This window comes from Mesoplodon mirus (genome assembly GCF_964341445.2).
Source record: "Mesoplodon mirus genome assembly, chromosome: 19".
NCBI lineage: Eukaryota > Metazoa > Chordata > Mammalia > Artiodactyla > Ziphiidae > Mesoplodon > Mesoplodon mirus.
This window is the reverse complement of record NC_138995.1, coordinates 58,786,990-58,814,625: the sequence shown is the minus strand read 5'-3', so window position 1 is coordinate 58,814,625 and position 27,636 is coordinate 58,786,990. Positions and strand designations below refer to the sequence as shown.

The window sequence follows — 27,636 nt, the reverse complement described above, 5'->3', positions numbered from 1 at the left end:
GTCAGCCATCAAACCCATGGGGCTCTCAGGGGCAGGCGGCTCCAGCTCGCTGGGCCATCCAATCCCAGAGCAGACAAGAGAAGACAGGCGTGGCAGCAGCCAATCCCAGAGAGGCAGCAAGAGGGCGAAGAGAGAGGGAGGGGGGAGGAGGGAAGGAGAGAAGGAAGAGCAGGCTGAGACGTGGTGACGGGGAAGGACAACACAGGGTGGCCAGGGTCAGCCGAGAGTCCAGAGTGGCCCAGAGGGAGGCAGGAGGCCGGGGGAGGCGGCAGCCAGGGCGACAGAGGCTCAGGGACAGGGAGGGAGGGGGGAGTTGGGAGGGGGCAGATGGAAAGGGGGCAGGCCTGGGCCCAAGGCGGGCGGTACCTGAGGAAGGCCTCCTCGGGGGTGGGCCCCAGGCTAGGCTGGGCGGCCGGGCCGTCGGAGAATACGTCCACCAGGAGGTTGCCCGCACCCGAGGGAGCTGGGGGTGCCGCTGGGGGAGGGGCTGCCCGCAGCCCCAGGAGGTCGGCGGAGGGTGAGGGCGTGGACTGCAGGGAATGCAGGCACAGGTGAAAAGAGAGGACGGCGTGGCTGGGCCCAGCCCCGGCGGCCCAGCCCCACGGGACTCACCACGGTGCTGGGGGTGGGCTCCACGCCCCCGTTGATGTCGTGGCTGCTGGACTCCCTCCGGCCATCATCCAGGGCACTGCCGGCCCCCGGCCCTTTCTTGCGTTTCAGCTTGGCCAGAATGGACGACTCGCGCTCGGGGAAGGGTGGCATCTCCTCCAGCACTGTGGCCTGCGGGGTCGGGGGGTGTGGGTTGGGGGGCAGGAGCAGGTCAGGGACGGGCGTCCCGGGGAGGAGCAGGGGACAGAGGTGCAGAGGAGGGGCGCATGGGGACTGGGGCTCTGACCAGGACGTCCGTGCTGGCCACCGAGCTAAGGGTGAGGTACTCGACGGCGCGCTGCTGCAGCTCCACATCGGCGTTGCGCAGCTGGGAGCCGGCCCGCAGGACACCCTGGATGGTGGCCTTGGTCTCCGGGAAGAGGTTGATGAACTTGATGTAGGTGGACAGCAGCAGGGCCCGGGTGGCCACGCTGCACAGGTGGAACTTGGAGTGCAGCAGGGAGAACTGCACTGGAGGGCTGCAGGGGGCGGGGCCGGGGTGCGCGTCAGCAGGTGGCCAGCTCCGCCGCCCTCTCCCAGAAGCCCCCACAAGAGGAGCCGCCTCCCTCAGGGGGACCTTTCCCGGGATCGCAGGCGGACCCCAGGGCCCCAGACCCCTCAGGAGTTTGTGTGCGTTCACCCCCTCACCTGGAGCGAGGGTCCCCAGCAATCAGGTTCCCAAACTCCCCAAGGATGTAGCCGCCGACTTTCACCATGTTCTCATGGCAGGCGGGGGCCTGGAGCGCCTGGGGGGCAGGGACAGCGGTGAGTGGTGCCATCCTGACTCAGGAGCGCTCAGCATGTGCCAGGCGCAGCACTGAGCCCTCGACTCCTATTAACTGCAGAAGCCTCGTGACTCTGCTGTGGGTGGGTTTATAGATGGGGAAAGTGAGGCACAGAGCAGTTAAGTGACTGGCCGGAGCTCACACAGGGAGTAAAACGGGGCAGAACGGGCCCTCTTTTCTGGGGCAGAGGGAGTGAGAAACTGCCGGGACCTGGGGACTGGTGGCCACACACTAGGCACCCCACGCCCTGCTGACCCTCATATATATGAGCCCGTGGAGGCCCGGCCCCTGTGTCCCTGGAGGGCCCCAGGCGGCCAAGGCCCCTCTGAGGAGGAGGAAGCAGCATGGAGGCCCGGGCCGTCTGGCCCACCAGCCCAGCTGTCCTTGCTCTGCCTTGTTGCCCCTTTGTGGGGGTGAGACGGGGGTGCTGACCTCGAAGACGGTCTTGGCAGCGTAGCCCTGGACGTCGTCACGGTTGGTGACAATCTGTAGCACACGGTACCACACCTCCTCGCTCACGTAGTCGCCCGCGATGCGGATGAGGTTGAGGATGGTGTCCACGTACCAGCTGTAGTCCACGGCGTACTTCTCAGCCAGGATGGCCACCTTTAGGACCTGCCAGCCAGGAGGGAGGTCGGGTGTGCGAGTGTGCCCACGGCGGGGAGGCGGGGTGTGGACTCACCCCATCTGGGCTCAGCGCATGCCGATCTGGAGACCCAGGAGTCTGGGCGTCCTGCCCCTGCCAGGACTCACGATCTCTTCGCGGATGGCGTAGTCGGCCGTCTCCAGGTACCGCAGCATCTCTGACACAATCTGCTTGGCGTTGCTCCGGTCGCACATGGCGTAGAGGAGGTCGGCCGCCCGCTGTCGCACGCTGACGTCGCGCTCCGTCTAAGGGAGGAGAGCAGGTAGGGTGTGTTCTAGGCTCCCTCCCGGCATGGGCCGGCCACCCCAGGGCCTCTCTGAGGGAGCAGAAGAGACACAGGCCAGGTCAGTGTGGCCGGGGGCGGGCTCCCAAAGGTCACACCTTGAGGGCGTTGATGACGGTGTCAATGTGGGTCTTGACCGCCTCGTGGGAGAACTCGGAGCTGGCCAGCGTGCACATGCTCTCCAGGGCCAGGTAGCGCAGGTTGGTCTCCCGGTGCTGCAGGAACTGGCCCAGCTGGTTACAGGCCCGGACCAGGAGGTTGGGCTCGCTGCCGGCAAAAGAGGAAGAGACCGGGGTGGGGGCAGGGAAGACACCCAGATGACATGAGGAGATGGAGGACCGGGCCTCAGCTGATTCAGCTCTTAACTCCTGCCCTCTGTCCCAGTCATGACCACTCCCGGGGACCCAGACACCTGGGCATCCAGCCCAAATACAGATATTTGAGAATTCTGCCCCTCAAGAGGGGCCCAGTGCCAATCTGGCAGGGCAGCGTTTCACACTCCCATCATCCTCCTAGCTAGAAGTCACATTCCCAGGCCCCCTCCCCTAGGACCCAGGAACCCAGGCCCCCAGCCCCTCCTCCCTCAGACCCAGCATCCGGGCCCCAGCCCCCCTCCACCCTCAGGCCCCGGAGTCCAGGCCCTCAGCCCTCGTTTCCCAGGCCAGGCTCCCTGCCCCCCAGCAGGCAGGCACCTGTCATAGTGGATGATGAGGCTGATGGTCTCGAAGAGGATGGCGTTCTTGGCGTTGGAGTGCTGGACCTTCTTGGACTTAGGTGGCTCCTGGGCCTTGTTGAGCACGGTCTCCAGACACTCCACCAGCCGCCCCTTCACGGCCGCGTCCTCTGGGGAACCAGAGGGCACGCCCTGGTCTGAGCAGGGGCCACGCCATGGCTCCCATCCTCCAGAGGAAGAGTGCGGGCCCTGCAGCTTCAGGCTGGGGCCCTACTCCCCCAAGTCCTTCCTGGGTCCCCAGGTGACCAGTGGAGGCTGACAGAGGACATGACTCCAGACCTGAGCTCTCGTCCTGCTCTGTTCTAACTCCGCTGGGCCAGAGGCTCCACCCTTGGGAGCCCCCGTTTCCCCTCCCGCAGCACGCATGCACTGTAGGAGTCTCATAGAGCAAAGAAAGCTGCAGGAACCTTCCCCAGAGACACCCCCAAACCCGGCTCTTCCCAAGGAGGGGTCTGAGTGCCTGAGACAGTTGCCAGCTAGGAGCTCACACAAACCCCGGGAACTGCCATTCCCTCACCTGTGAGGCAACACCAAGTGGCCAGAACAACTGTCAAGTGCTCTAGCAAAGAACGTTGTACCCAAATCTATCGGGAAATTCACAAGATAGAGAACCAGCTAAAGGACGCAGGCAGCGATCAGCCAAATCCAAAACACGGGACACACCGCAACCCAAAACTTTCCCATTTCTTCAAAAACTGGGAGTGAGGGTGGGGCTATTCCAGATGGAAAAAAAAAAATGACAAAGATGTAACCAGTTAATTTGTGGTCCTAGACTGTATTTTTTAAGCCATAAAAAGAATGCTATGGACAATTAGGGCAGCTTGCTGCCTGGGTAGCTGATGACCCCAAGGTTATTCTAAATCTTCTTAGGTGTGATAAGAGCATTGTGGTTTTGTAGTGTTCTTGATTCTAAGAAACGTTTGCGGAAATATTTTGGGGTGAGGGGGAGTGTTATGATGTCTGCCACTTTTTTAAAAAAATAAATTTATTTAATTTATTTATTTTTGGCTGCGTTGGGTCTTTGTTGCTGTGCGCGGGCTTTCTCTAGTTGCGGCGAGCGGGAGCTACTCTTCGTTGCAGTGACAGGCTTCTCATTGTGGTGGCTTCTCTTGTTGTGGAGCATGGGCTCTAGGCGCATGGGCTTTAGTAGTTGTGGCATGTGGGCTCAGTAGTGTGGCTTGCGGGCTCTAGAGAGCAGGCTCAGTAGTTGTGGCGCACGGGCTTAGTTGCTCCATGGCCTGTGGGATCTCCCCAGACCAGGGCTCGAACCTGTGTCCCCTGCTTTGGCAGGAGTATTCTCAACCACTGAGCCACAGAGAAGTCCCTGCCACTTACTTTCAAGTAATTCAGCAACTGGGTGTCCAAGACAGTGAGTGAACAAGGGAACAAATCCAGCAAAGTGGTAAAGCTCCACTGAGTCTGGGTCGGGGGCATCTGGGTGTGGTCATTTTACTGTTCTCCCAAGTTATCCTTATGTCCAAAATTTTTCTTAACCAAAGGTTGCAGTGAAGGCCAGTGTCATGGAATGAAGGGGGAATTCTTCGAGATTAAAAGAGACTTACGGGACTTCCCTGGTGGCACAGTGGATAGGACTCTGCGCTCCCAATGCAGGGGGTCCGGGTTCGATACCTGGTCAGGGAACTAGATCCCACATGCATGCCGCAACTAAGAGTGTGCATGCCACACCTAAGGAGCCCACTAGCTGCAACTAAGAAGCCCGCCTGCTGCAACTAGGGAGCCCACGTGCTGCCACTAAGGAGCCTGCCTGCTACAACTAAGACCTGGTGCAACTGAATAAAAAATAAATTACTTGGAAATAAATCGGAGCAGCCCCTCCCTGCCCAGCACTGGGTGGGGGTGGGGTGGGGGAATGGCTGCAATTCTCACAGGGCAGGGGATTAGAGTTGGTGAGGTGCTTGCCCAGGGCACACCCCAAAATGATGAGGCGGGGCTTCCAGATGCAAGAGGGCTTAGGCTCTAGCTATGATCTTCCTTACAGGATGAGAAAAGAGGCCCAGAGTGGGGACGAGGCTTCCCCAGGGCCTCATGACAAAATTCATCCCTGGCTTTCACCGGCTGGGAGGGGCCTTGGGTGTCACCTACATCATACACTCCATTACAGTGTGTGCGTGTGTGCACGCACACACACACCCACACACACACGCTCACACCCAGCTGGCTGTGAAGATTTGGGGCTACACGCCAGCTCCCTGGCCCCCAGCAGGTGCTTAGCACCCTGGCTGAATCGAAGGGCACTGGTTTATCAAGCGCCTACTGTGTGCTGAGCACCTCAGCACAGGGTCCCTCAAAACTGCTCTGTGAGGTCAGACGGCCGAGGATACAGGAGCTCAGGGGGAGCCATGGCCCACGTGGTAGAGGGAAAGGGTTTAGAGCAGAGACTCAGGAGGCAGGCTCTGCTCTTCCTTCGCTGCCCGGGAAAGGCAACGTCTTCTCTCCAAGCCTCAGTCGCCCGGTGTCTCTATTTCATGGACAGCTGCCCCTCGCCAGCTCTGCTGCGGGCACCTGGACACCCCGGTGCAGCACCAGCTCACTGCAGTACCCTCCGTCCACACTAGCGGTCATGACCATGAGCAAAGAGGGCATGAAAACCCCTAGCAGAGCTATGCCAACTCCCACTGCATGGCCTGGAATCGCCCCTTGACCTGCTGGGTGACCTTGGGCAAGGCCCTCCCCTCTCCAAGCCCTGGTTTCCTCATCTGTAACAGATGCGATGACAGCCCCGACATTCCAGTGAGTCTGGTTTTGCAGGGACCCAGGCCCAGGGCAGGGGAGTCAACAAACAAGCGATTTGTCCCATTGTCTGTGCTGAGCCGGGAGGACGCCCTGCTCTCTGCTGCCCACCCTCCCCCAACCCGACTCCAACAGCCTCATACAACATTCTCATCCAGGGCCTCCCAGCGTGGGCCCTGGGCTCGGCGCTGCCCCCACTGCAGCCTCGGAACAGGGGCTAGAGGCACCAGCCCAGCCTCAGAGGACTGCTGACACAGACCCCCAGCACCCGGCCCTCCTGCCCAGCCATGGGGTCGGAGGCCCCCAGCCCCCAGCCCGGGCGGGCTCGGCAGTACCTGGCGGCGGGTAGCATTGCAGCAGCCTCAGGAGCTTCACAGAGAGCCAGGGCGCCGGGACGAAGTAGTAGGTGTAGTCCTGGAGGTCGGTGGAGGCCGAGGAGACGATCTGGGGGCAGAGGAGGGGGGCGAGGCATGGGTCGGGGCACGGGGAGGGGTGGCTGTGACCTGACAGTTTTAAGGTGCAGAAACCTGAGGCTCGGGGAGGGTGGTGAGGAAGCCTCGGGCACATGGCGAGTGACTGGCTGGATCTGGGACTGGTCGGTTTTTCCAAGTAAAGCCGGCGTTAGGTGGGCAGGAAATCTCGGCCAACCCAATCCCCTTCTGTGAAGGGGACTCCAGCTCTGCGCCTCACGATGCCCTGGGCTGCCTTCACTAGCGCCTGGACCCCACGGCTCCCTGAAGAGTGCTCCCTTGTGGCCCTCCCCCAACACCCAAAGCTACACAGGGGCAGGAACTGGGTCTGACCCATTCCTGGGTCCCCGGGCCTACCACAAGGTCAGACACGAGAAGGGATCAGGGAAGAGGTGGGGGAATTAGCAACTTTTTTTCCTCACGGCAAACTCCTACGCTACCTTGAAAACCCCTTCTCCAGGAAGCAAGCCCCATCCTGCTCTGAGCCACCTCCTTGACGGTAGGTGCCCCCCCAACCCTGCTGTTACTGTCTGTGTCTCCCCCACCAAGCCTGGCCCACGAGAGAATTTGGATGTGTGGTGAATGAATGAAAATACGGATGAATAAGCTGGTGTGTTGGTCTCTTTGGTTGAGAACACAGGCCTCTCTTGACCTGCTCGGGAAACACTTATATTTATTCCAAGTCTCAACGCAGGCAAGGATCACCTCCACCAGGAAGCCTTCCCGGACTTCTAGGCTGGGTGAAGTGCCTCCCTTGGGGGGGACCTGCAACGTCCTTGCTACCTCCATGACTGCACACACCGCCCCTTTTATGATAATCTGTGCGTGAGTTGGCCCTGCCGTACATCCCTCCCCTCAACAGGACAAGGAGCTCCTTGAGGGCAGGCTCGGGTCTGAGTCAGCCATGTTCCCAAGTGTCAGCCTGCACAGAGCCGGGCCCACAGGAGGCCTCAGGGCATGTTCCCAGGACAGGGGCGAAGGTGGTGAGAGGAGAAGAGGAGGGAAGGAAAAGCAGGAGAAGCAGGAAGAAGAAAGAGGGGGGGGCGAGAGGGAGACAGGAGAGCAACCTCACTTCCTGGGTGCTCATCGTGTGCCCGGCACTGTGCTCTTTATACAGATTAATTCACAGCAGCTATGCTGTGAGGCAGGCACTGGAATAATCCCCTTTGAACACGAGGCAAACGAGGCCCAGAGGGGTGAAGCCACTTGCCTAGGGCCACACAGCCAGGAAGTGGCGGAGCTGGGATGAACCCAGCTCTGACCCTGAGTCCTTAACCACTGAGCTAGATGGTATCTCTGGGAAAGTGAGGACCAGAGAGGTGCCCAGGGGACAGGGACGCCGCAGCTGGCGCTGATACCACACCCACCCGGCTCAGGCGAGACACAGCCAGGGAGATGCATGTCTTGAAGTCATCGGGGTTCTTCTTGCAGAGACAAGTGATGAGGCTGACAGCGGCTGTGACCACGCCCTGTAGGGGCAGACAAGTGACAGGTCAGGGCCCTCGGGGGAGGGTCACACTGGGGACAAGTGTCCAGGCTGTGGTTCTGAGAGTAGAGGTGCAGGAGCACTTGGGGCTGGGGTGGCCTGAGGGGTGCGCTTGGCTATGTACAGGTGTCCTGGTGGCTGTTTCACGGCTTGGGGACCATGAGGGACTGGAGCACTGGGGGTAGCGACAGAGGTCAGTGTCTCTGTGCTGCTTGGGCAGGCGATGGGGGAATCTCTGGGTGTCGGAAACAGAGGCTGGGATTTTTCTGAGGGGCTGGGTGAGTGATGGGTGTTGGGGACACTGGACAGGAACCCCGGGCATCCAGGTGGGTGTCAGTGACAAAGTGGGGGGCCCTGGGCATTCAGGTAAGAATCAGGGCAGAGGAGGGGTCCCCAGGCATCCAGGTGGGAATCAGGGCAGAGGTGGGGGGCCCCAGGCATCAGGTGGCTGCCAAGGGCGGTGGGTCTTGGGGGCAGTGGTCCAGGGTCCCTGGGCACCAGGCAGGGGTCTCACCATGTGCTGGTCGTTGAGCAGGTGCACCACGCGGGCCGTCCACTCGCCCATGGGCACCAGGTCGGGTGAGGCCTTGTAGAGCCGCAGTAGGCACAGGGCTGCACTCTGCTTCACACTGTCCATGCTGTCCCTGCCGGGACACAAGGTGGGGTGGGAATGGGGGGTCAGCGTGACCACGATCCTGCACACCTCTCCCCTCCTCTCTCGCTCCTCCCAGGAAGGGTGTCCAACAAGAGGCGGAAAAAGCCCGGCAGACCCAGGAACCCATCTGGTGCTGCCCTCACTGCCCATCGGGCCTCAGTTTCTTCATCTGCAAAATGGGTTGCAACCCAGTAACCCCACGGGGTCATGGGCAGGGCCGAGCAAAATGCCAAGCGTGGCTCTGCACTTTCATTCAGTTACCGGCCACTTATTGAGCACCTACTGGGAACCGGGCACTGCTGTCGGCTCTGTGGACAGAGTGGTGGACAAACTGGTCCAAAGTGTGTCCTCACAGGGACTTCCCTGGTTGTCCAGTGGTTAAGAATCCGCCTTCCAATGCAGGGTACACGGGTTCGACCCCTGCTCGGGGAACTAAGATCCCACAGGCTGCAGGGCAACTAAGCCCGCATGCTGCAACTACTGAGCCCACGTGCTCTGGAACCCACGTGCCACAACTAGAGAGAAGCCCTTGCGCCACAACGAAGAGTCCGCGCACTGCGACAAAAGATCCTGCACACTGCAACTAAGACTTGATGCAGCCAAAATAAATAAATAAATAAATAATCCACAGAGTATCAGATAAAGTTGTTCTTTCTTTCTTTCTTTTTTTTTTTTGCTGTACGCGGGCCTCTCACCGCCGTGGCCTCTCCCGTTGCGGAGCACAGGCTCCGGACGCGCAGGCCCAGCGGCCACAGCTCACGGGCCCAGCCGCTCCGCAACAGAACCGAAAACAGAGTTCACACAAATGCGTGCATTATTCAATACAGCCGAAAGGTGGAAACTTGGTGATGAACGGAGAAATAAATTGTGGTCCATCCATAGAGTGGAATGTTATTATTGGCTCATAAAAAAGGAATGAAGCCCTGACACATACTACAACAGGGATGAACCTCAAAATCATTATGCCAAGAGAAAAGAAGCCAGACACAAAGGCCGCATACTGTGTGATTCCATTTTTCTGAAATGTCCAGAATAGGCAAATCTTTAGAGACAGAGAGCATAGTAGAGATTGCCTGGGGCTGGGGAGAGAGGGTCTGGGGAATGACTGCTGATGGGCACAGGGCTTCTTTTTTGGGTGATGGAAATGTTCTGCAATTAGATAGTGGGGATGCTTGAACAACACTGTGAATGGACTAAAGACCACCGAACTGTACACTTTAAAGTGCTTAAAATGGTGACCTTTATGTTATGTGAATTTTACCTCAAATTAAAAAAAAAAACAAAACACAACTACCTAAAAAAACAGTAACCCAGAGTTTCCTGGTGGTCTAGTGGTTAGGATTCTGGGCTTTCACTGCCGTGGCCCAGGTTCAGTCCCCGTACAGGGAATATCCTCAAGCCACGTGGTGCAGCCCAAACCAGAACAAAACAAAAAATCAAAAACATAAAAACAGTTCCTCTGTGCCCCAGTCACTGTCAAGGTCAAGTTTCCAGTGCTGAGAGCCCAGCCTATAGTCAGACAAGCCCACTGTGGCCTGTGACTTTGGCAGGGCAGGGCCCCTTGTGTGAAACAGGGACATCACCTGTGCTCATATATGTTTGTCACACTGGCTTCTTTCTCAGCCCTCAGAGGTGCCAAGTTCTCCCCAATCAGGGTGACTGGCCACCTGACTCAGCCAAGCCAATGCCAGCTGCCTGTCCTGATCTTAAAGAAACAGTCAGCAGCATTCACCATGGCTGACCACTCCCTCCTCCATGAAAGTTTCTTCTCCAAGCTCCGAGCCACAGCCCATTCTGCATTTTCCTCCCTCTCTTTGGCCAGACTTCCACACGCTGGATCACCCCAGCCCTCAGCCTTTGGTCTCTTCTCTTCTCTGGTCACATCCTGCCTGAGGGACCTCATCCGGCCGTGGCTTTAATTATCATCCACCCTGCGCTGTCCCATCTGGTGGCCCCCAGCGACATGAAGCTACCGAGCTCTTGAACGGAGTGAGTCCAGACTGAGATGCCATGTGTGTAAATTACACAGTGGTTTCAGACTTAACGCAAAAAATATTGGATAATGTGTATGTTGATCCAATGTCAAAATGATTCTGGATGGATCAGGTGAGATTAAAATATTAAAATTAGATGGGGAATTCCTCTGGCGGTCCAGTGGTTAGGACCCTGAGCTTCCACTGCAGGGGGCACAGGTTTAACGCCTGGTGGGGAAACTAAGATCCCGTGTGCCACACGGTGCAACCAAAAATTTAAAAAAAAAAAAAAAGAAATTAGTTTTACTTTTTTAAAAAAATTAATTAATTAATTAATTTTTGGCTGCACTGGGTCTTCATCGCTGCACGCGGGCTCTTCTCTGGTTGTGTTGAGCGGGGGCTACTCTTTGTTGCGGTGGGCAGGCTTCTCATTGCAGTGGCTTCTCTCGTTGCGGAGCACAGGCTCTAGGCGTGCAGGCTTCAGTAGTTGTGGCGCACAGGCTTAGTAGTTGTGGCTCATGGGCTCTAGAGCATGGGCTCAGTAGCTGTGGTGCACGGGGTTAGTTGCTCTGCAGCATGTGGGATCTTCCCAGACCAGGGCTCGAACCTGTGTCCCCTGCATTGGCAAGCGGATTCTTAACCACTGCACCACCAGGGAACCCGTGTCCCCTGCATTGGCAGGCGGATTCTTAACCACTGCACCACCAGGGAAGTCCCTACTTATTTGTTTTGACTTTGTCTACTAGGCATCTCAGATTCAACATGGCCAAACCCAACTCTGGATCCTCCCCCTCCTTCACTTGGTTCTCCCCCACTCCCTCCTCCATCATTCATCCACCTGTTCAACTTCACTCCTCTCTCTCTCTTACACCATATACAATCAGTACTGTTGTCTTTCCTTCCAAAACATACAGCTCTAGTAACTATTTTCTGCAACAACCCTGGTCCCAGCCACCATCAGCTCTGCCCAGGATGGCAACAGACATCTCAATGGTCTCCCTGCTACCACGCTTGGTGCCCCCAACAGTCTCTAGGCTACTTGAATCTAAGGATCATGTTCTTTCATTGGTTCTGGTATATTCTTAGCCATAATCTGTTCAAACACTGCCTCTGTTATGATTCTCTCCCTTCTCTCTTTCTAGAACTCTAAAGAGTGTTGTTAGATTTTATCTCCCTTGACTCTTAACCTCTCTTTTAAATTTTTCCATCTCTTTGTTTCTCTGGGCTGCATTCTGATTAATTTCTCCAGTTCTTCTGCCTTGGTTTGGTTCTGTCTACTCTGCTGCTAAACTAGACCACTTAATTTTTTTTTTAATTTAAATGTTGTCCATTTCTTTTAAAAAAATGCTCACACTTCATTCCATTTTTAAATTGTTCTCTTTTTTCTTGAAACATATTAAGCATACTCATCTTACATTCTGTATGAAAACTCCAATCCAACTGTTATTTTCCATTTTCTTTCTGCTGGTTCTCCCTCACGGTGCCTTGCGTCTTGTGTTTAGTCATTTTCGACTGTGAGCTACTCATGTAACTTGGAGCTTCATCTGTGGAAATCATTGAGGCCTATGGTGAAAGTGGGTTTCTCCCAAAAAGACTTGTTTGTTTCTGTCAAGCACTGGGGTACTAGCAGTTTGTGTCGCTTATGCTAAAGTTTGGCTTAAGGTCCTATGGATGACCCAGGAAGGGGAAAATCGGACTGAACACCAGTGTGTGGGCTGTTCCATGCCAAAGTTCAAAAAGGGTAATTTTGCTTATAGACCCTAAGGGGATTTATTTCTAGGTCACCCTCACTTTGAAGTGTGGCCTCTGGAGTCCCTGCTTGAACCAGTTTGTCTTCTGTTCCCAGAGGCTACAGGGCCCCAAAACCAATACTTAAGTTCATCCAGGTCAGCAAATGCCCTAAGCAAAATCCAGCTTAGGCACTCTGCTCACCTCCCTGGGTGTCAGGCTCCTCTTGGCTTGTGGCCTGTGTGTCTCCTTGTTTTCTTGCTAGCTCATGAATACATTGAAGAATATTTCCTTTCTTCTTTTAACCCAAATTGATAACTGGGTTTTGGGGAGACCCTCAGGCAGGAATCTAGCCCACAAGCTGCCAGAAATACAAGTCCTACCTTCTCCCGCACCAGGTTGAGTGATCTTTTAAAAAGACAGAGGCTTCATAAATAAATAAACAAACAAATAAATAAGCCAAAAACAAACAAACAAAAAAACAGGGGCAGGCTTCCCTGGTGGCGCAGTGGTTAAGAATCTGCCTGCCAATGCAGGGGACACGGGTTCGAGCCCTGGTCTGGGAAGATCCCACTTGCCACGGAGCAACTAGGCCCGTGAGCCACAACTACTGAGCCTGCGCGTCTGGAGCTTGTGCTCCGCAACAAGCGAGGCCACGACAGTGAGAGGCCCGCGCACCGCGATGAATAGTGGCCCCTGCTCGCCACAACTAGAGAAAGCCCACGCACAGAAATGAAGACCCAACACAGCCAAAAATAAATAAATAAAATTTTAAAACATTAAAAAAAAAAAAAAACCAGGGGCTTCCCTGGTGGTGCAGTGGTTAAGAATCTGCCTGCCAATGCAGGGGGCACGGGTTCGAGCCGCGGTCCGGGAAGATCTCACATGCTGAGGAGTAACTAAGCCTGTGTGCCACAACTACTGAGCCTGCACTCTAGAGTCTATGAGCCACAACTACTGAAGCCCGTGCGCCTAGAGCCCATGCTCTGCAACAAGAGAAGCCACCACAATGAGAAGCCCGAGCCCTACAATGAAGAGTAGTTCCCACTCACCGCAACTAGAGAAAGCCCATGTGCAGCAACGAAAACCCAATGCAGCCAAAAATTAAAAATAAATAAAAATTAAAGATAAAATAAAATAAAAAAACAAAGCCAAGCATGTCATTTATCTGCTCAAAACACACCTATTGCCTCCCAGTTTCAATTAGAATAAATCCATACTCCCCTTATTCTCTCGCTTGTTCACCACAGTCAAGCCAGAGACACTATCTCTTGGTTCCTTGAATGTACAAAGCTCATGCCTACCTCAGGGCCTTTGTACTTGCTGCTCCTTTTGTTTGGAGCACTACTCCAACCTTTTTTTTTTTCTAACATCTTTATTGGGGTATAATTGCTCTACATTGTTGTGTTAGTTGCTGCTGTATAACAAAGTGAATCAGCTATAGGCATACATATATCCCCATATCCCCTCCCTCTTGCGTCTAACTCCCACCCTCCCTATCCCACCTTTCTAGGTGGTCACAAAGCACTGAGCTGATCTCCCTGCGCTATGCAGCTGCTTCCCACTAGCTAGCTATTTTACAGTTGGTAGTGTATATATGTCCATGCCACTCTCTCACTTCGTCCCAGCTTACTCTTCCCCCTCCCTGCGTCCTCAAGTCCATTCTCTGCATCTGCGTCTTTATTCCTGTCCCGTCCCTAGGTTCTTCAGAATCATTTTTTTTTTAGATTCCATATATATGTGTTAGCATATGGTATTTGTTTTTCTCTTTCTGACTTACTTCACTCTGTATGACAGACTCTAGGTCCATCCACCTCACTACAAATAACTCAATTTCATTTCCTTTTATGGCTGAGTAATATTCCATTGTATATATGTGCCACATCTTCTTTATCCATTCATCTGTCGATGGACACTTAGGCTGCTTCCATATCCTGGCTTTGTAAATAGTGCTGCATTGAACATTTTGGTACATGACTCTTTTTGAATTATGGTTTTTTCAGGGTATATGCCCAGTAGTGGGATTGCTGGGTCATATGGTAATTCTATTTTTAGTTTTTTAAGGAACCTCCATACTGTTCTCCATAGTGGCTGTATCAATTTACATTCCCACCAACAGTGCAAGAGGGTTCCCTTTTCTCCACACCCTCTTCAGCATCGATTGTTTGTAGATTTTTTGGTGATGGCCACTCTGACTGGTGTGAGGAGATACCTTCCAACATTTCTGAATGACTGTCTTCTCCTCATCATTCCAGTCTCAAATTACATGTCACCTTTTGCAGAGACCCTCCCTGATGAATCTGACTTAAGTAGCCTTCCCCACCATCTCTGCTGCCCCCCACGACCCTGTTTTGTTTTCTTCAGAGGAATTGTCACTATCCGAACTCAACTCACTTCTTTGCCTGTGTTTGCTCTTCGGATTCCCCCCGAGATGTAAGCTCCCCGAGAATGGGCATGACTGTCTCTGCTGCTCCCTCCTGCCTTCCCATGCCCAGAACAGTGCCCGGCACATTGCAGGTGCTCAAGAAGTGTTTGCTGAACAACCTCCTGCTTCAGAAAGATCACACAGGCTGATCCACCACCCTTCACGCCTTTCCCTTTTCCACAGCCAACTCCTCCTCCTCACCCAGGTCTCAGCTTGATCCCACTTCCTCTGAGAAGCACCCCCTGATCCCCCAGGCTAGGTCAGGCATGCCTACTACATGCCCTATGGGCTTCTGCACCCCACAGCATGGTTCTGAGAGGAAATATATGTTTCATTCTGAAATTATTCAGTCGATGTTTATCCCCCACTCTAGCCCGTGAACACTGGGAGGAGGATGACCATGTCTGTTTCTAGTCATGGCTACATCCCCAGCAATCAGCATGGCGCCTCGCACATATACGCTCAGATGTTGGTTGAATGAATGAATGGAGAAGAGGCAGAAGTTCTGGAGGGCTGTCACCGACATAACTTAAGGTTATCACCTCTTCTTTACTAGATGTTAAAGGTCAATCAGACAGACATCCCACTGGCTTTGTTGGGAAGCTGCCTTACACTGTCGAGTCACTTTGGTGAGATGACAAGAGACAACCATGGGGCTGCCACCAGAATCATAGTGGTGCCAAGCCCGGCTGGGAGACCCTGGGCAGGTGACACAGCCTCTCTGACCCTCAAACTGGGTTGGGTCTACCCCATCCCCCAACCTGGGTCCCCAACGCCTCACCCAGCCACCAAGATGCGAGGGATGTCAGCGGCAAAGGCCTCGCCCATCTCACGGCTGCCCACGTTGGCGATGCAGTGCAGGGCCAGGCACATGAAGGTGGGGTTGCGGCTGGCCAGGTCATTCTTGATGGCATTGTTGATGAGCCGGATCAGCTCCGAGTTGGAGTTCACCAGCACCGAGATGAACAGGTAACCCTGGGTTGGGGAGGGAGGTGGGGGGCTTGGAGCCTTGTGGTTAACTGGCCCTAGACCCCAACCCTCAACGCTGGAGTCTGCACTTCCGGTCCCTCCTCCCTCAGACGCAGGATCCAGGCCCCGGCCACTCCCCCCTCAGACCCAGGATCCAGGCCCCCAGACCCTCCCCCCTCAGACCCAGGAGTCCAGGCCCCCGGCCCCTCCCCGCTCAGACTCACTATCTGCTTCTCCGTGTACTTGTTGGAGCTCAGCAGGTTCACGGCCTCCATGTGCCCAAAGTCGATGTCGTGGCCAAGCAGGAAAATGAAGAGCAGTTTACACACATACTTTTTCTTGCTGTAGCCGTCCAAGGCTTTGTCACCTGGGGCCAGAGGAAGGAAGAAAGGGGAGGCAAAAATGAGGAAGGATCATACCTACAAGTCCCAGGTATCCCAGCCCCAGCGCACAGCCCGCTCCTCCCACAGACCCAGGAGCCTGGGCCCCCAGCATACCCTTGAACTTGGAGCGGATGTTGGCCAGTTCCTTGTTAATTCTCTTAATCTCCGCCTCCTTGCTCTTACCTGGAAGGAAGAAGGCAGGACAGGTCAGGAGGGTCCCAGAGAGTTGAGCCACCTGCCCTCACTTTCCTGGGCAAGGTCCTTCCGGCTGGAAGGTCAGACTCTCCCCACCCTGGGGCTCCAGGTCCAGGGGGCTTAGGCAAGGCCTGGGCCCTGTCTCTAGCTGGGAGCTTCCAAGAGGTGGGAACCTCGGCTCTTTGGTCCCTACCACCCAGAGGAGAAGCCCAGCACATACTCTGGGGCGCTCCCTGCCTCCCTCCCTCTTCCAGCTCCTGTCCCACCCATGGCTCCGGTTACCACTGCACCAGCCCCCAGCTGAAATATGCCCCTGGCAGGAAATATGTAATGAATGAATGAATGCAGAGATCGGCTGCCTTCGAACTGGCCCCCTGGACCCTCACCCTGACCACACCCCCAGAGCTCAGTGTCTCCTGAAAACTGCTCGGCCCGCACCTTCCCAATTCCAGCCAGTTGCCAGGCATTGGGTCCTGAGCTCCCGGCTCCCCACCTCCGCCCGCCCAGCCAGATCACTGTGGCAGCCTCCTTTCTGGCATCCCTGCTTCCCACTGGGGGGATTCCACCCCGTGGCTACCAAGCCCTCTGGCCCTGCCCTGGCCACCCCACCAGTGTCACCCCTCACCATCTTGCTGTGTGTCCCCACCTCGCAGGCCTCCGTCAGTTCCAGGGACAATTCACACTCCTTCCCACCTCCACGGCCTTTGCACATGCTGTGCCCTCCACCTGCCCATCTATCCAGTTATCTTCTCATCACTTGGGTCTCAGCTCTTGTCACCTCCTCCAAGACGCCTTTCTTGACCAATTCTCTATTTATTTATTATTGTTATTTTTTGGCCGTGCCACACAGCTTGTGCGATCTTAGTTCCCCAACCAGATATCGAACCAGGGCCCCTGGCAGTGCAAGTGCGGAGTCCTAACCACTGGACTGCCACAGAATTCCCTCTTGGCCAGTTCTTTAAAGTCAGTGCCTTCTTCTTCTGTTTCCATCATTTAAAAAAAATGTCCTGGGACTTCCCTGGTGGCCCAGCGGTTAAGACTCCGGGCTCCCGGGCTTCCCTGGTGGCACAGTGGTTAAGAATCCGCCTGACAATGCAGGGGACGTGGGTTCGATCCCTGGTCCGGGAAGATCCCACATGCCGCGGAGCAACTAAGCCTGTGTGCCACAACTACTGAGCCTGCGCCCTAGAGCCTGCAAGCCACAACTACTGAGCCCAAGTGCCTACAGCCCGTTCTCCACAACAAGAGAGGCCACTGCCATGAGAAGCCCCCACTCACCACAACTAGAGAAAGCCCACGCACAGAAACAAAGACCCCAATGCAGCCAAAAATAAAATAAATAAAATAAATTTCTAAGAAATAAATTTAAAAAAGAAAAGAAAAAAAAGACTCCGTGCTCCCAGTGCAGGGCACCCGGGTTTGATCCCTGGTAAAGGAACTAGACCCTGCATGCCACAACTAAAGACCCAGTGCAGCCAAATAAATAAATATTTTGAAAAAAAAGTCTTCCCTGGCTCATTTCACACCATGTAACTATTTTATTTATCTTTACTGTCAAACCTCGGCTCCCCCTTCAGATTATAAGCATCACAGGGGAGCTTCTAGAACGGTGCCCAGCATATAGCAGGTGCTTAATAAATGTCTGGTCATCTGAATGGTGGAGCCTGCTCTGACCCATGGCTGTGTCATCCACATGTGGCCAGCCAACTGGGAGGTTCAAATGAATGAGTGAATGAAGGAGAAAGTGAGGGTATGTGCTCTCTTTCTCTTTAGATTTCCTGCCTCACCACCTATTCCCAACTTCCGGGAAGTTCCCATAAGCCTCACTTCAGCTATCACCTCCTCCAGGAAGCCCCCTTTGATTAGTACCTCCTGATCAGTTCCAAATAGACACTAGAGCTGCCGTGTCCATTACGGCAGCCATCAGCCAGGTGGCTCTCAAGCACCTAAAACGTGGCTGTTCCCAACTGAGATGGGCAGTAAGTGGCAAAGACACACAGGGTTTGGAAGGTTGAGTGTGGAAAAAAAAAAAGAAATGTAGGGACTTCCCTGGTGGCACAGTGGTTAAGACTTTGTGCTCCCAATGCAGGGGGCCCGGGTTCAATCCCTGGTCAGGGAACTAGATCCCACATGCATGCCACAACTATGGAGCCTGCCTGCCGCAAGTAAGACCCGGCACAACCAAATTAATTAATTTCAAAAGAGATATGTAAACTATCTCATTACAAAGTTAAAAATATAATTAATTAGTTGTTTAAAAATTTTTAAATCAAAAAAATTTTTAAATATTGAATACATGTTGAAATGAGAATATTTAGTTGCCTGCATGCCGCAACTAAAAAGATCCCACGTGACACAACTAAGATTTGGGGCAGCCAAAATAAAATAAATAAATAAATATTAAAAAAAGAATATTGGGGGTGTATCAGATTATACAAACATATTATTAAAATTAATTTGGCCCATTCCGTTCTACTTTCTACTAACAAAAAAGTGGTTCCTGAAGAAGTTAAAAACCACACATGTGGCTTGCACTCTGGGTAGCGCTGCTCTTGGGCCTTTCCTGGGCTCCCACACTGCCCGGGTCACCTCCCTCAACGCTGCTGTGCGTGTCTGGGTCTGCTGCTGTCCCCAGACCACACCAGAGCCCCGAGGGTAGGGCCAGCGTCTGCCACTTTTCTGGGTAGTGACTCCACGTTCCACAGGTTTACTGAGTGCCTGAGCTCAGGAAAGGCATGAAGTTGTGTAAAAAAAAAAGGGTCTGAAGAGGTACAGAGTGACCCACTCCCAGGCCTCAGGGAGGGAGGGAGGTCTCTGGGACCCAGGCGATGAAGGGCCAGTACCTCAGCGATGAGGCTGAATTGGCCTGTGTGGCCCAGAGGCCATCTGATGCTTCATTTATTAATTACACGTTTCCTAAGCCCAGTGGGCCAGGCCTGAGTGGGGCAACGCTGGGCACCCAGGACCCACGCAGATCTGGCACTTTTGATCCTCCCCCAGGGACTCCTGGCTTGGTGGGGCGCAGGCAGCTGGGTCCCGTCCCCACACCTGAGCGAGATGGGCGCAATTGGAGGTCACCCAGACACCCCCGGGGGCCTTGCTGGTGGCTGTCAAGAATAGGGGACATTTGAGGAGGGCCGTGAAAGATGAGGAGGGTTCAGGAGCAGTTCACCAGCGAGAACTAAGCCAGAACCATGTCACACTGCTGAGGCGTGCCCAGCGGAGGGTGGCCAGGGGGTCGGGTCAGCGCCTCCCTCTGGGGGCGGGGCAGGGCAGGGGCAGTGACCAGCACGGCAGCCCCTCAAAACTGGTGCGCATGTTCCGTTCTCCTCCTAACCTGAGGATGACCACACAATTGGTCTAATCAGTTGCCTTAAAACTATTCTGTAGGGACGAGAAAAAAAACACCAAACCGCTTTTATAGATGGACCATATAGCACACAGTGGCTGCCTAACTTTTACCACAGACGGACGGATATCTGCGCGGCAATTAAATTACTGAGCCTAGAGCCCTCTCTGGCCTTCGTGTACCTCTATTAAAAGCTTTACGAAGCAGGCAAAACTAACCTATGGTGTTGGATGACTGAGTAGTGGGGAACGGGGGTGCCAGGGAGCTAGGATGTTGTTTTTGCCCCTGGGGGCCAGTTACGCAGCTGTGTTCAGTTGGGGAAAATTCATCAAAATTCATCACTTCTGATCTGTGAGCTTTTCTTTATAGATACACTATATATGTATATGTGAATATACAAGTTAATATATTTGTATACAAATATATATGAATATATTTTTATAGTGAAGTATATCAATGATGTAGAAGAGAATATAAAACAGATATGGACAATTTAAAGAATATGCAGGCATTCCCTGGTGGTTCAGTGGTTAGGACTCGGCACTTTGGCTCTGGTTCAATCCCTGGTGACAGAACTAAGATCCTGCAAGCCGCGGGGTGTGGCCCAAAAAAAAAAAAATTCAAAGATAACATAAGCACATGACAGAGAATACGGAAAAGAAAAATAATGGCCATAGTTCATAAATTTTGGCTAATCTGAAGTGTTCTTCAATACACCTCTTTATAGCTAAATGATAACACTATGTAATTTGTTTTTAGAATAAAGTCCTGGAAATAAAGTTCTTAGAGCAACGAGTATGCCCATTTTCAAATTTTTCTGATATATGAAGGCAAATGGCTCTCCCATAATGAACCAGTTTATATCCCACCATCATGGTATGAGAATCCGTTTCCTAATAAAAGAATTTATGATAGTCGGCTGAGTGAATTATCCAGTAATTTATTTAATTATTATGCTATAGTTGGACATTTCACTCACTTAATAAAAAAAATTATTAGTGCCTGCTATGTATAAAAATTAAAAATAAATTTTTAGGGCTTCCCTGGTGGTGCAGTGGTTAAGAATCCGCCTGCCAGTGCAGGGGACACAGGGTTCGAGTCCTGGTCTTGGAAGAGCCCACATGCTGCGAAGCAATGAAGCCAGCGTACCACAACTACTGAGCCTGCGCTCTAGAGCCCGCGAGCCACAACTACTTAAGCCCGCGCACCTAAAGCCTGTGCTCCACAACAAGAGAAGCCACTGCAAGGAGAAGCCCGTGCACCGCAAAGGAGAGTAGCCCCCCGCTCGCCGCAACTAGAGAAAGCCCGCGCGCAGCAACAAAGACCCAACGCAGCCATAAATAAATAAATAAAATTTAAAGTAAGGAATATTCAAAGAATATATGTTTGTGTGTGTATATGTTTTCTCCTTAGTGTTTCAATTGTTCACGTCTATTTGATATTGTCTTCTGCACCACCAATATACTTTGCTACAAAAAAGAATTCACAGAAAGAACAAAGCATCAGGTCTCCAAAAGAGAATGCTCTGTGGCCCTAGAGGAAATGCATTCCAGCAGAGCACATAACCTCTGCAAATATCTAGAGCCTGGGTGCCCAGAGACAGCACCTGGGTGCTGCTGAGGGTAACGCATGGGAGAAAGGGGCTGAAGGCGGCTGTGACAGAACTGGGCTCGTGGAAGAAACTTCCCATCACTCGGCCAGCCTGCGACAGGGGGATGAGCTCCCCGTCACAGGAGGCATTCAAGCATTTCAGGATGCTTTAAAGAGATTCCTTTATCTTCAAACATTCCCTGGGCCAAGCTCAGGGATGAGTCACACCTGCTCTGCCCTGGGGATGCTCCTTGATTGGAGAGGCTGACAGGGACAATGGGGAAAACTTTCACAGAGGCAAACACAGTGGGGGCTGGGAGGCTGGAATCAGATGTGGGAAGGAAGGCTTCCTGGTAGCCAGTTCCTGGGACTTTTTTTTTTTTTTTGGCCAGCTCCTGGGATTTTTTTTGTTTTTTGTTTTTCCTTTTTGGCCACGCTGCAGCATGTGGGATCTTAGTTCCCCAACAACGATAGAACCCATGCCCGCTGCAGTGGAAGCATGGAGCCCTAACCACTGGACCGCCAGGGAATTCCCCGCTCCTGGGATTTCAGGCTCAAAAGACAAGGCTGAAATGGACCACGCAGAAATAAGGGGAGGTGTGCTCTGGGCATGAGGACCAGCTTGTGCAAAGGCCTGGGGGCTAGCACAGCAGGCGGGGACAGACGGTGCAACCTCTTGGCTTTTCTGAGGGTGCTGGGGAGCCATGGGAGGGCAGGGGCTCCCATTCTGCCTGCAGCTGTTGCTGTGAGGACCGTGCAGGTGGAAAAGAGGCCACCCCCTTGCTACAGGCCAGGGCAGGTTACTGTTGACCGCTCCAGAAGGACCTTGGGGCTTCTGGGGAGGGGAAATAAGCCTCCCTAAGCATTTAACCTGGGGCATCAGGGTGGGGCTGTCACTGCCACAAAAGGCATCCTAACAAACCTGGACTACCATGAAGGGACTGACATGCTTTTATGGCTGTAACCCAGGCACTGGCTGGCACCTCACTGCAAGACCCTTCATTGCCTTCCAGACAACTACTGTTTACAATACAAAGCAACAAAAGTTTCTCTCTACTAGGATGTGCTCCAATGTCTCCCACACAAGTCCCAACAGCCCTGAGTCCTCAAAGAGGGTTCTGGGAGATGATGCTTGTTGACTCTGGACCCCTATAAAGTTCAGAACATGTTGGCCCACGTGGTCCACCACCAGAGCCACTGGCCACATATGGCCACTGGACATTTGAAAATTGGCTGGTGCTACTGAGGGACTGAATTCCTAATTTTATTTAATTCTAATAAGTTAAACATTAAAAACCAATCCTCCACTCAGTCACTGGAAAAGTATGTTTGGAACGACTTGGACCCTTTGTGAATCTTCTTTTTTAACCATAAGTTTTATGAACTCTTAAGACAGAGAAAATATTTCCAAAGAAACTGTAGCCTCCGAGTTGAGAAAGGAACATAAACTGTCTTGTTAATCATTGAAAAAATATCGATTACACATTCAGATAATATTTGGGGCATACTGGGGTAAAGGAAATAAATCATATTAAAGTTAATTTCCCTGGTTTTACTTTTTTAATGTGACTACGGAAAATTTAAATGTACATATGTGGATGGACCTAGAGATTATCATATTAAGTGAAGTAACAAATATCATATGAGAAAGACAAATATCATACGGTATCACTTATCTGTGGAATCTAAAAAAAAGATACAAATAAACTGACTTACAAAACAGAAATACACTCACGGGGCTTCCCTGGTGGCGCAGTGGTTGAGAATCCGCCTGCCATTGCAGGGGACACGGGTTCGATCCCTGGTCCGGGAAGATCCCACATGCCGTGGAGCAACTAAGACCGTGCACCACAACTACTGAGCCTGTGCTCTAGAGCCCGTGAGCCATAACTACTGAGCCCGCGTGCCACAACTACTGAAGCCCGCGTGCCTAGAGCCCGTGCTCCACAATGAGAGGAGCTACTGCAATGAGAAGCCCGCGCACCGCAAAGAAGAGTAGCCCCCACTCACTGCAACTAAAGAAAGCCCCGCGTGCAGCAACAAAGACCCAACACAGCCAAAACTAAATAAATAAATTAAAAAAAAAAAAAAAAGAAATACACTCACGGACACAGAAAATAAACTTATGGTTACCAAAGGGGAAACTGCAGGGGTGGGGGGGAGGGGGGGAGATAAATTTGGAGTTTGAGATTAACATACACACACTACTATACATAAAAGAGATAAACAACAAGGATCTACTGTATAGCACAGGGAACTATACTCAATATCTTGTAATAACCTCGAATGGAAAAGAACCTGAAAAAGGATATATATACATACGTATATGTATTCAATATATATATGTATAACTGAATCACTTTGCTGTATACTTGAAACTAACATAACACGGTAAATTAACTATACCTCAATTTTTTAAAAAATGTACGTATGTGGATCGCCGCATGACAACCCTGGGTTAGATGTTATCAAGACTGTCAACATCTCTGAGAGAAAACATTCTCCTTGAGCAACCAAGTCACACCCTGTCATTTCCCTACTTGAACGTAGCTGCAAAGACCTCCCTGAGCTGCCGCCTAACATATTAAGGGGGCATATGCTGCTCTGTAAGCCCTCGGCTTCTGGCTGGGAATGCCAGCTCCCCAAGGACAGGGGTGGGTGGCTGTGTTCCGTGTAGCATCCTGACACAGGGTCCAGAGCAGTCCTGACACAGGGGAGATGCTGAATGCGATTGTGGACCGAGGTCACTAGATGACACACAGGTAGAAAGGGATGGGGCTCAGGCCTGGATCTATCTGTTGCCAGCATCTGGATGCCACTCATAACCTAAAGCCAGTTCCTTTAAGTGCCCTGGGCGGGGCGTGGGGGGAGGGGCGCTGTCCCCAACGGCACACTGATGTTGGAGCACCACCAAAGTGGGACTCATTCCTTCTGCTCTCTCCACAGCGGCCAGAGGGATTCTGTGAAAACATGAGTCAAATCCTGTCCCTTCTCTGCACTGAATCTCTCCCTGGCTTCCATCTGGCTCAGTGCAAAAGCAAGTCGTCACTGGATCCACCAGCTCCCTCTCTGACCACGACTCCCACCCTCTCCCCGCATTCCTCCTATACCCGAAGCACAGTCCTGCCTCAGGGCCTTTGCACAGGCTGCCTGTGCTGCCAAAAATGTCTTCTCCCAGATTCTGCAGGCCAGTTCACCCACCAAATTTTTCTTTGCTCCAATGTCACCTGCTCAGTGAGAGATGCTCCGAGCAGCGTATATAAAAGCGCCATCCCTACACCCCTACACCCCTTCCCTGCTTTATTTCCTCCCAACACTCACTGCTACCTGTCTGAACACCTGAACACTATATATTTTCCTGTATATTGGTCCATCTCCCCCCTAGAATGTGAGCACCATTGGGAGGGGACTTTTGCTCACCGTTTTAGTCTCATCACCTAGAAAGTGTCTGGCACTCAATCAGTGCTCAGTAAAGATTGATGTGTTCATTCATTCATTCATTCATTCAATCAACAAACACCTCCCAAGGACTCTTGTGGGCCAGGCCCTGCAGAAGGTGGAAGTGGGGACCCAGGGAGGGATCAGACCAGGGCCTGTGCTCCAGGGGCTGGGGGAGATGCCACAAACAGAATGGGTCACAGTTTGGAGTGGGATGTGCCCTCATGGAGAGCTCGGGGCACTGTGGCAGCCTAGCAACCCCCCTCCCATTCATTCACTCACACTGTCCTTGGGCTTGTGCAGAGCTGGGCCCTAGAGAGGAGGCAACCCCAGCTCCTGCCTTAGGGAGCTCCCAGTCAGATAAGTGTCTGGGAGGCTGACTCCCCTCCAGATAGGATAGGACTACGCCCTCAGGCTGGGCCCAGCCTCACCTCTCCCTTTCTTATCTGCAGAATTTGCCCTTCCTGGCTCTCCTTCACAAAGCCTGCCTTTCATCTCCTTCTAGTTCCTTCCCCCTGAATTCCACTATGCCCTTCAGATCCTCCAGCAGGATGGCTCCACACTCCCCGCCGTCCTCCACCTGCTCAGCTCTGAGCACAGCCTCATCCATGTCCCTCATCCCTTCTTTTGCCCTCACTCCAGCTTGAAACCCTCTCCGGTGCTCTCAGGACAAACACCAACCTGGCCTCTGCCCACCTCCCCAATGTCAGATCCCATCCCTCTCTGCACCAGCCACATAGGCCTTAGCACAGAGTCTCGACGGCGCCTCAGGACCTTTGCACTTGCTGTTCCTCTGCCTTCACAGCTCTTCTCCCCTTCCCTTGGCCTGGCTAACCCCTCCCCATTGTCTGGGCAATGCAAGCAGACAGAGCCCCCGTTCTCTCATCATCGTGGCCCTCCCCCTCACTGGACTTAGGACAGCTACAATTTTTTTCCACTTTAAAAAAAACTTGATGCAAACAAGAAAGGAGCCAGGATATGGCTTTTAAACAAGCAGATCTAATTTTGAAAGTAAATTTCAGGTTATTTTCTGGGGGGCAACAAAATATACCTCCCCGAATGCCTTGTAATATATTTAGATTTGATTTTAGGTTTCTTCCTCAATTTAGGTAAAGAAAATAAAATTAATATATCATCTAACAGTGGCATATATGAAGTAGATAAACAACCAGGATTTGCACAGGAAACTATATTCAACAACCTGTAATAAACCATGATGGAAAAGAATATGAGAAAAAAATATATATATATATATGTATAACGGAATCACTTTGCTATACACCTGAAATTAACACAATATTGTAAATCAACTATACTTCAATTAAAAAAAAATTGAGATACAATTCACATAGCACACAGCTCACCATTTGATAGAGTGATTCTGTGGTCTTTAGCAGATCCACAGTGCTGTTCAGCTATCACCACCATCTAATTCTAGAACATTCTCATTACCCCCCCAAAGAAACCCTGTTCTCATTAGCAGTCATTCCACATTCCACCACCCCCTAGCCCTAGGCAACCACTCAACTACTTTCTGTTTCTCTGGATTTGCCTATTCTGGACATCTCATAGAAATGGTATCCTACAATATGTAGCCTTTTGTGTCTGTCTTCTTTCACTTAAAATGATGTTTTCGAGCTTCATCCATGTTGTAGCCTCTACGGTGCTTCATTCCTTTTTAATGGCTGAATACTATTCCACCGTGTGGGCATCCACATTGTGTTTCTCCATCCATCCGCTGGCAGACATTTGGGTTTGTTTCCGCTCTTTGGCTATCTATCATGAATGATGCTGTATGAACATCCGTATACAAGTGCTTGGGAGATGGACAGCTGCGATTTTTATGCAGCACCCGTCTCCCTCAGGGGCTGGGAGTTTCATGGGGGTACAGACAAGTCTGTCCTATTTACCACTGTTTCCCCAGTGCCCATGATAAGGCTTGAAACATACCAGCCATTCAACCTACACTTGATGAGAAAACCAAGGACAAGGGGAAGCCCTGATTCTCCAGCCCTGGTTCATTTGGCCAAACTACTTCCACTGCCCCCAAGTCGGAGCCTCCCCTCCGTCCTCTGGCTTCCCTCTGGGGTCCTGCAGTGACATCCACTTGTTTTCTCTTTCCTGCCCTGCTCCCATCATCCAATCCATTTGCAGATCCTTCAAAATCTATCTCCAACCAAACACTTCTCATCGTTTCCTTCTCACCCCAGTCGAACCAACACCGTCTCTCACTGGGATGCCTGCAACGGCCCTCTAATTCCTTCCCTGTTTCTGTTCGTACCTCCTTGGGTCTGTTCTCTTCCCAGCAGCCAGAGGAACTATTTTAATACATCTATCAGCTCCTGTCCCTTCTGTGCTCAAAACCTTCCCGCTGCTCTTGCTTCACTCACAGAAAGGCCAAAGTGCTCCTAGTGGCCCACAAAGCCCTGTCTCCTCTCTGTCCTTATCTCCCACCGCTCTCCCTCCCTCCCTCTCTTGGCTCCAGCCACAAAAGCCCCCTCGCATTTATCTGAACCCACACCAAGCACGCTACAACCTCAGGACCTTTGAATGCACCATCCTCCTGCCTGGACCCTTCTTTCCTCCAAAGTCTGCAGGGCTCGATCCCTCTCAATCCTGGTCCCTCCCCTCCCCCGCTTGCCAGCCTTATTTTTCTTCACAGCACTAGTCATCGTCTGACCCTGCGGTTCTCTGTGTTTACTTGTTAATCTCCCTCCTGGCATGGGTGCTCCCAGGGGCAGGAATTTTTGTTCACTGTTATAGCCCCAGTCCCCGGAAGTGTCTGGCACACTGGCATGATCAAAAAGCTTTTTGTCAAATGAATAAACGAATGAACGAACCTTCAGAGGCAAGATGTTCTGATCAATGGGAGTCAGCCGACAAGAAAAGGGAGCCTCCAAGAAGTTGAATGACTTGCCAAGGGTCTCAAGGTAGGTGTCAGAAGCAATGCACACTTGCTGCTAACAGCTGGCCCCCACAACCCACCAATCCTCAAAGCTCCACCCCTTTCATAAGTCTTAACCTCTCTCCGCCACTTGAGACCCAACAGTTTCCACCCCTCTTGCTCGCTGAGCACCTACTACATGCCAGATCCTTCCATACCTACTAAATTCTAAAATCATCACTGGG

The 27,636-nt window shown here is 52.5% G+C and overlaps 1 protein-coding gene across 1 annotated transcript in view; it reads right to left on the bottom strand.

The window, feature by feature from the left end:
* The window catches only part of AP2A1 (adaptor related protein complex 2 subunit alpha 1), a 32,893-nt gene that overhangs the window by 3,674 nt on the left and 1,583 nt on the right, over positions 1–27,636 (bottom strand). Inside the window, exons 2-15 of the mRNA XM_082608058.1 lie at positions 16,050–16,118; positions 15,777–15,919; positions 15,365–15,558; positions 8,317–8,446; positions 7,684–7,785; positions 6,182–6,290; positions 3,055–3,205; positions 2,461–2,629; positions 2,187–2,324; positions 1,866–2,048; positions 1,297–1,394; positions 896–1,127; positions 613–780; positions 367–530 (exon numbers count right to left, since the gene is read on the bottom strand). Coding sequence (XP_082464184.1) covers positions 367–530; positions 613–780; positions 896–1,127; positions 1,297–1,394; positions 1,866–2,048; positions 2,187–2,324; positions 2,461–2,629; positions 3,055–3,205; positions 6,182–6,290; positions 7,684–7,785; positions 8,317–8,446; positions 15,365–15,558; positions 15,777–15,919; positions 16,050–16,118 — 2,050 coding nt within the window. The remainder of the gene's footprint in view (positions 1–366; positions 531–612; positions 781–895; positions 1,128–1,296; positions 1,395–1,865; positions 2,049–2,186; positions 2,325–2,460; positions 2,630–3,054; positions 3,206–6,181; positions 6,291–7,683; positions 7,786–8,316; positions 8,447–15,364; positions 15,559–15,776; positions 15,920–16,049; positions 16,119–27,636) is intronic.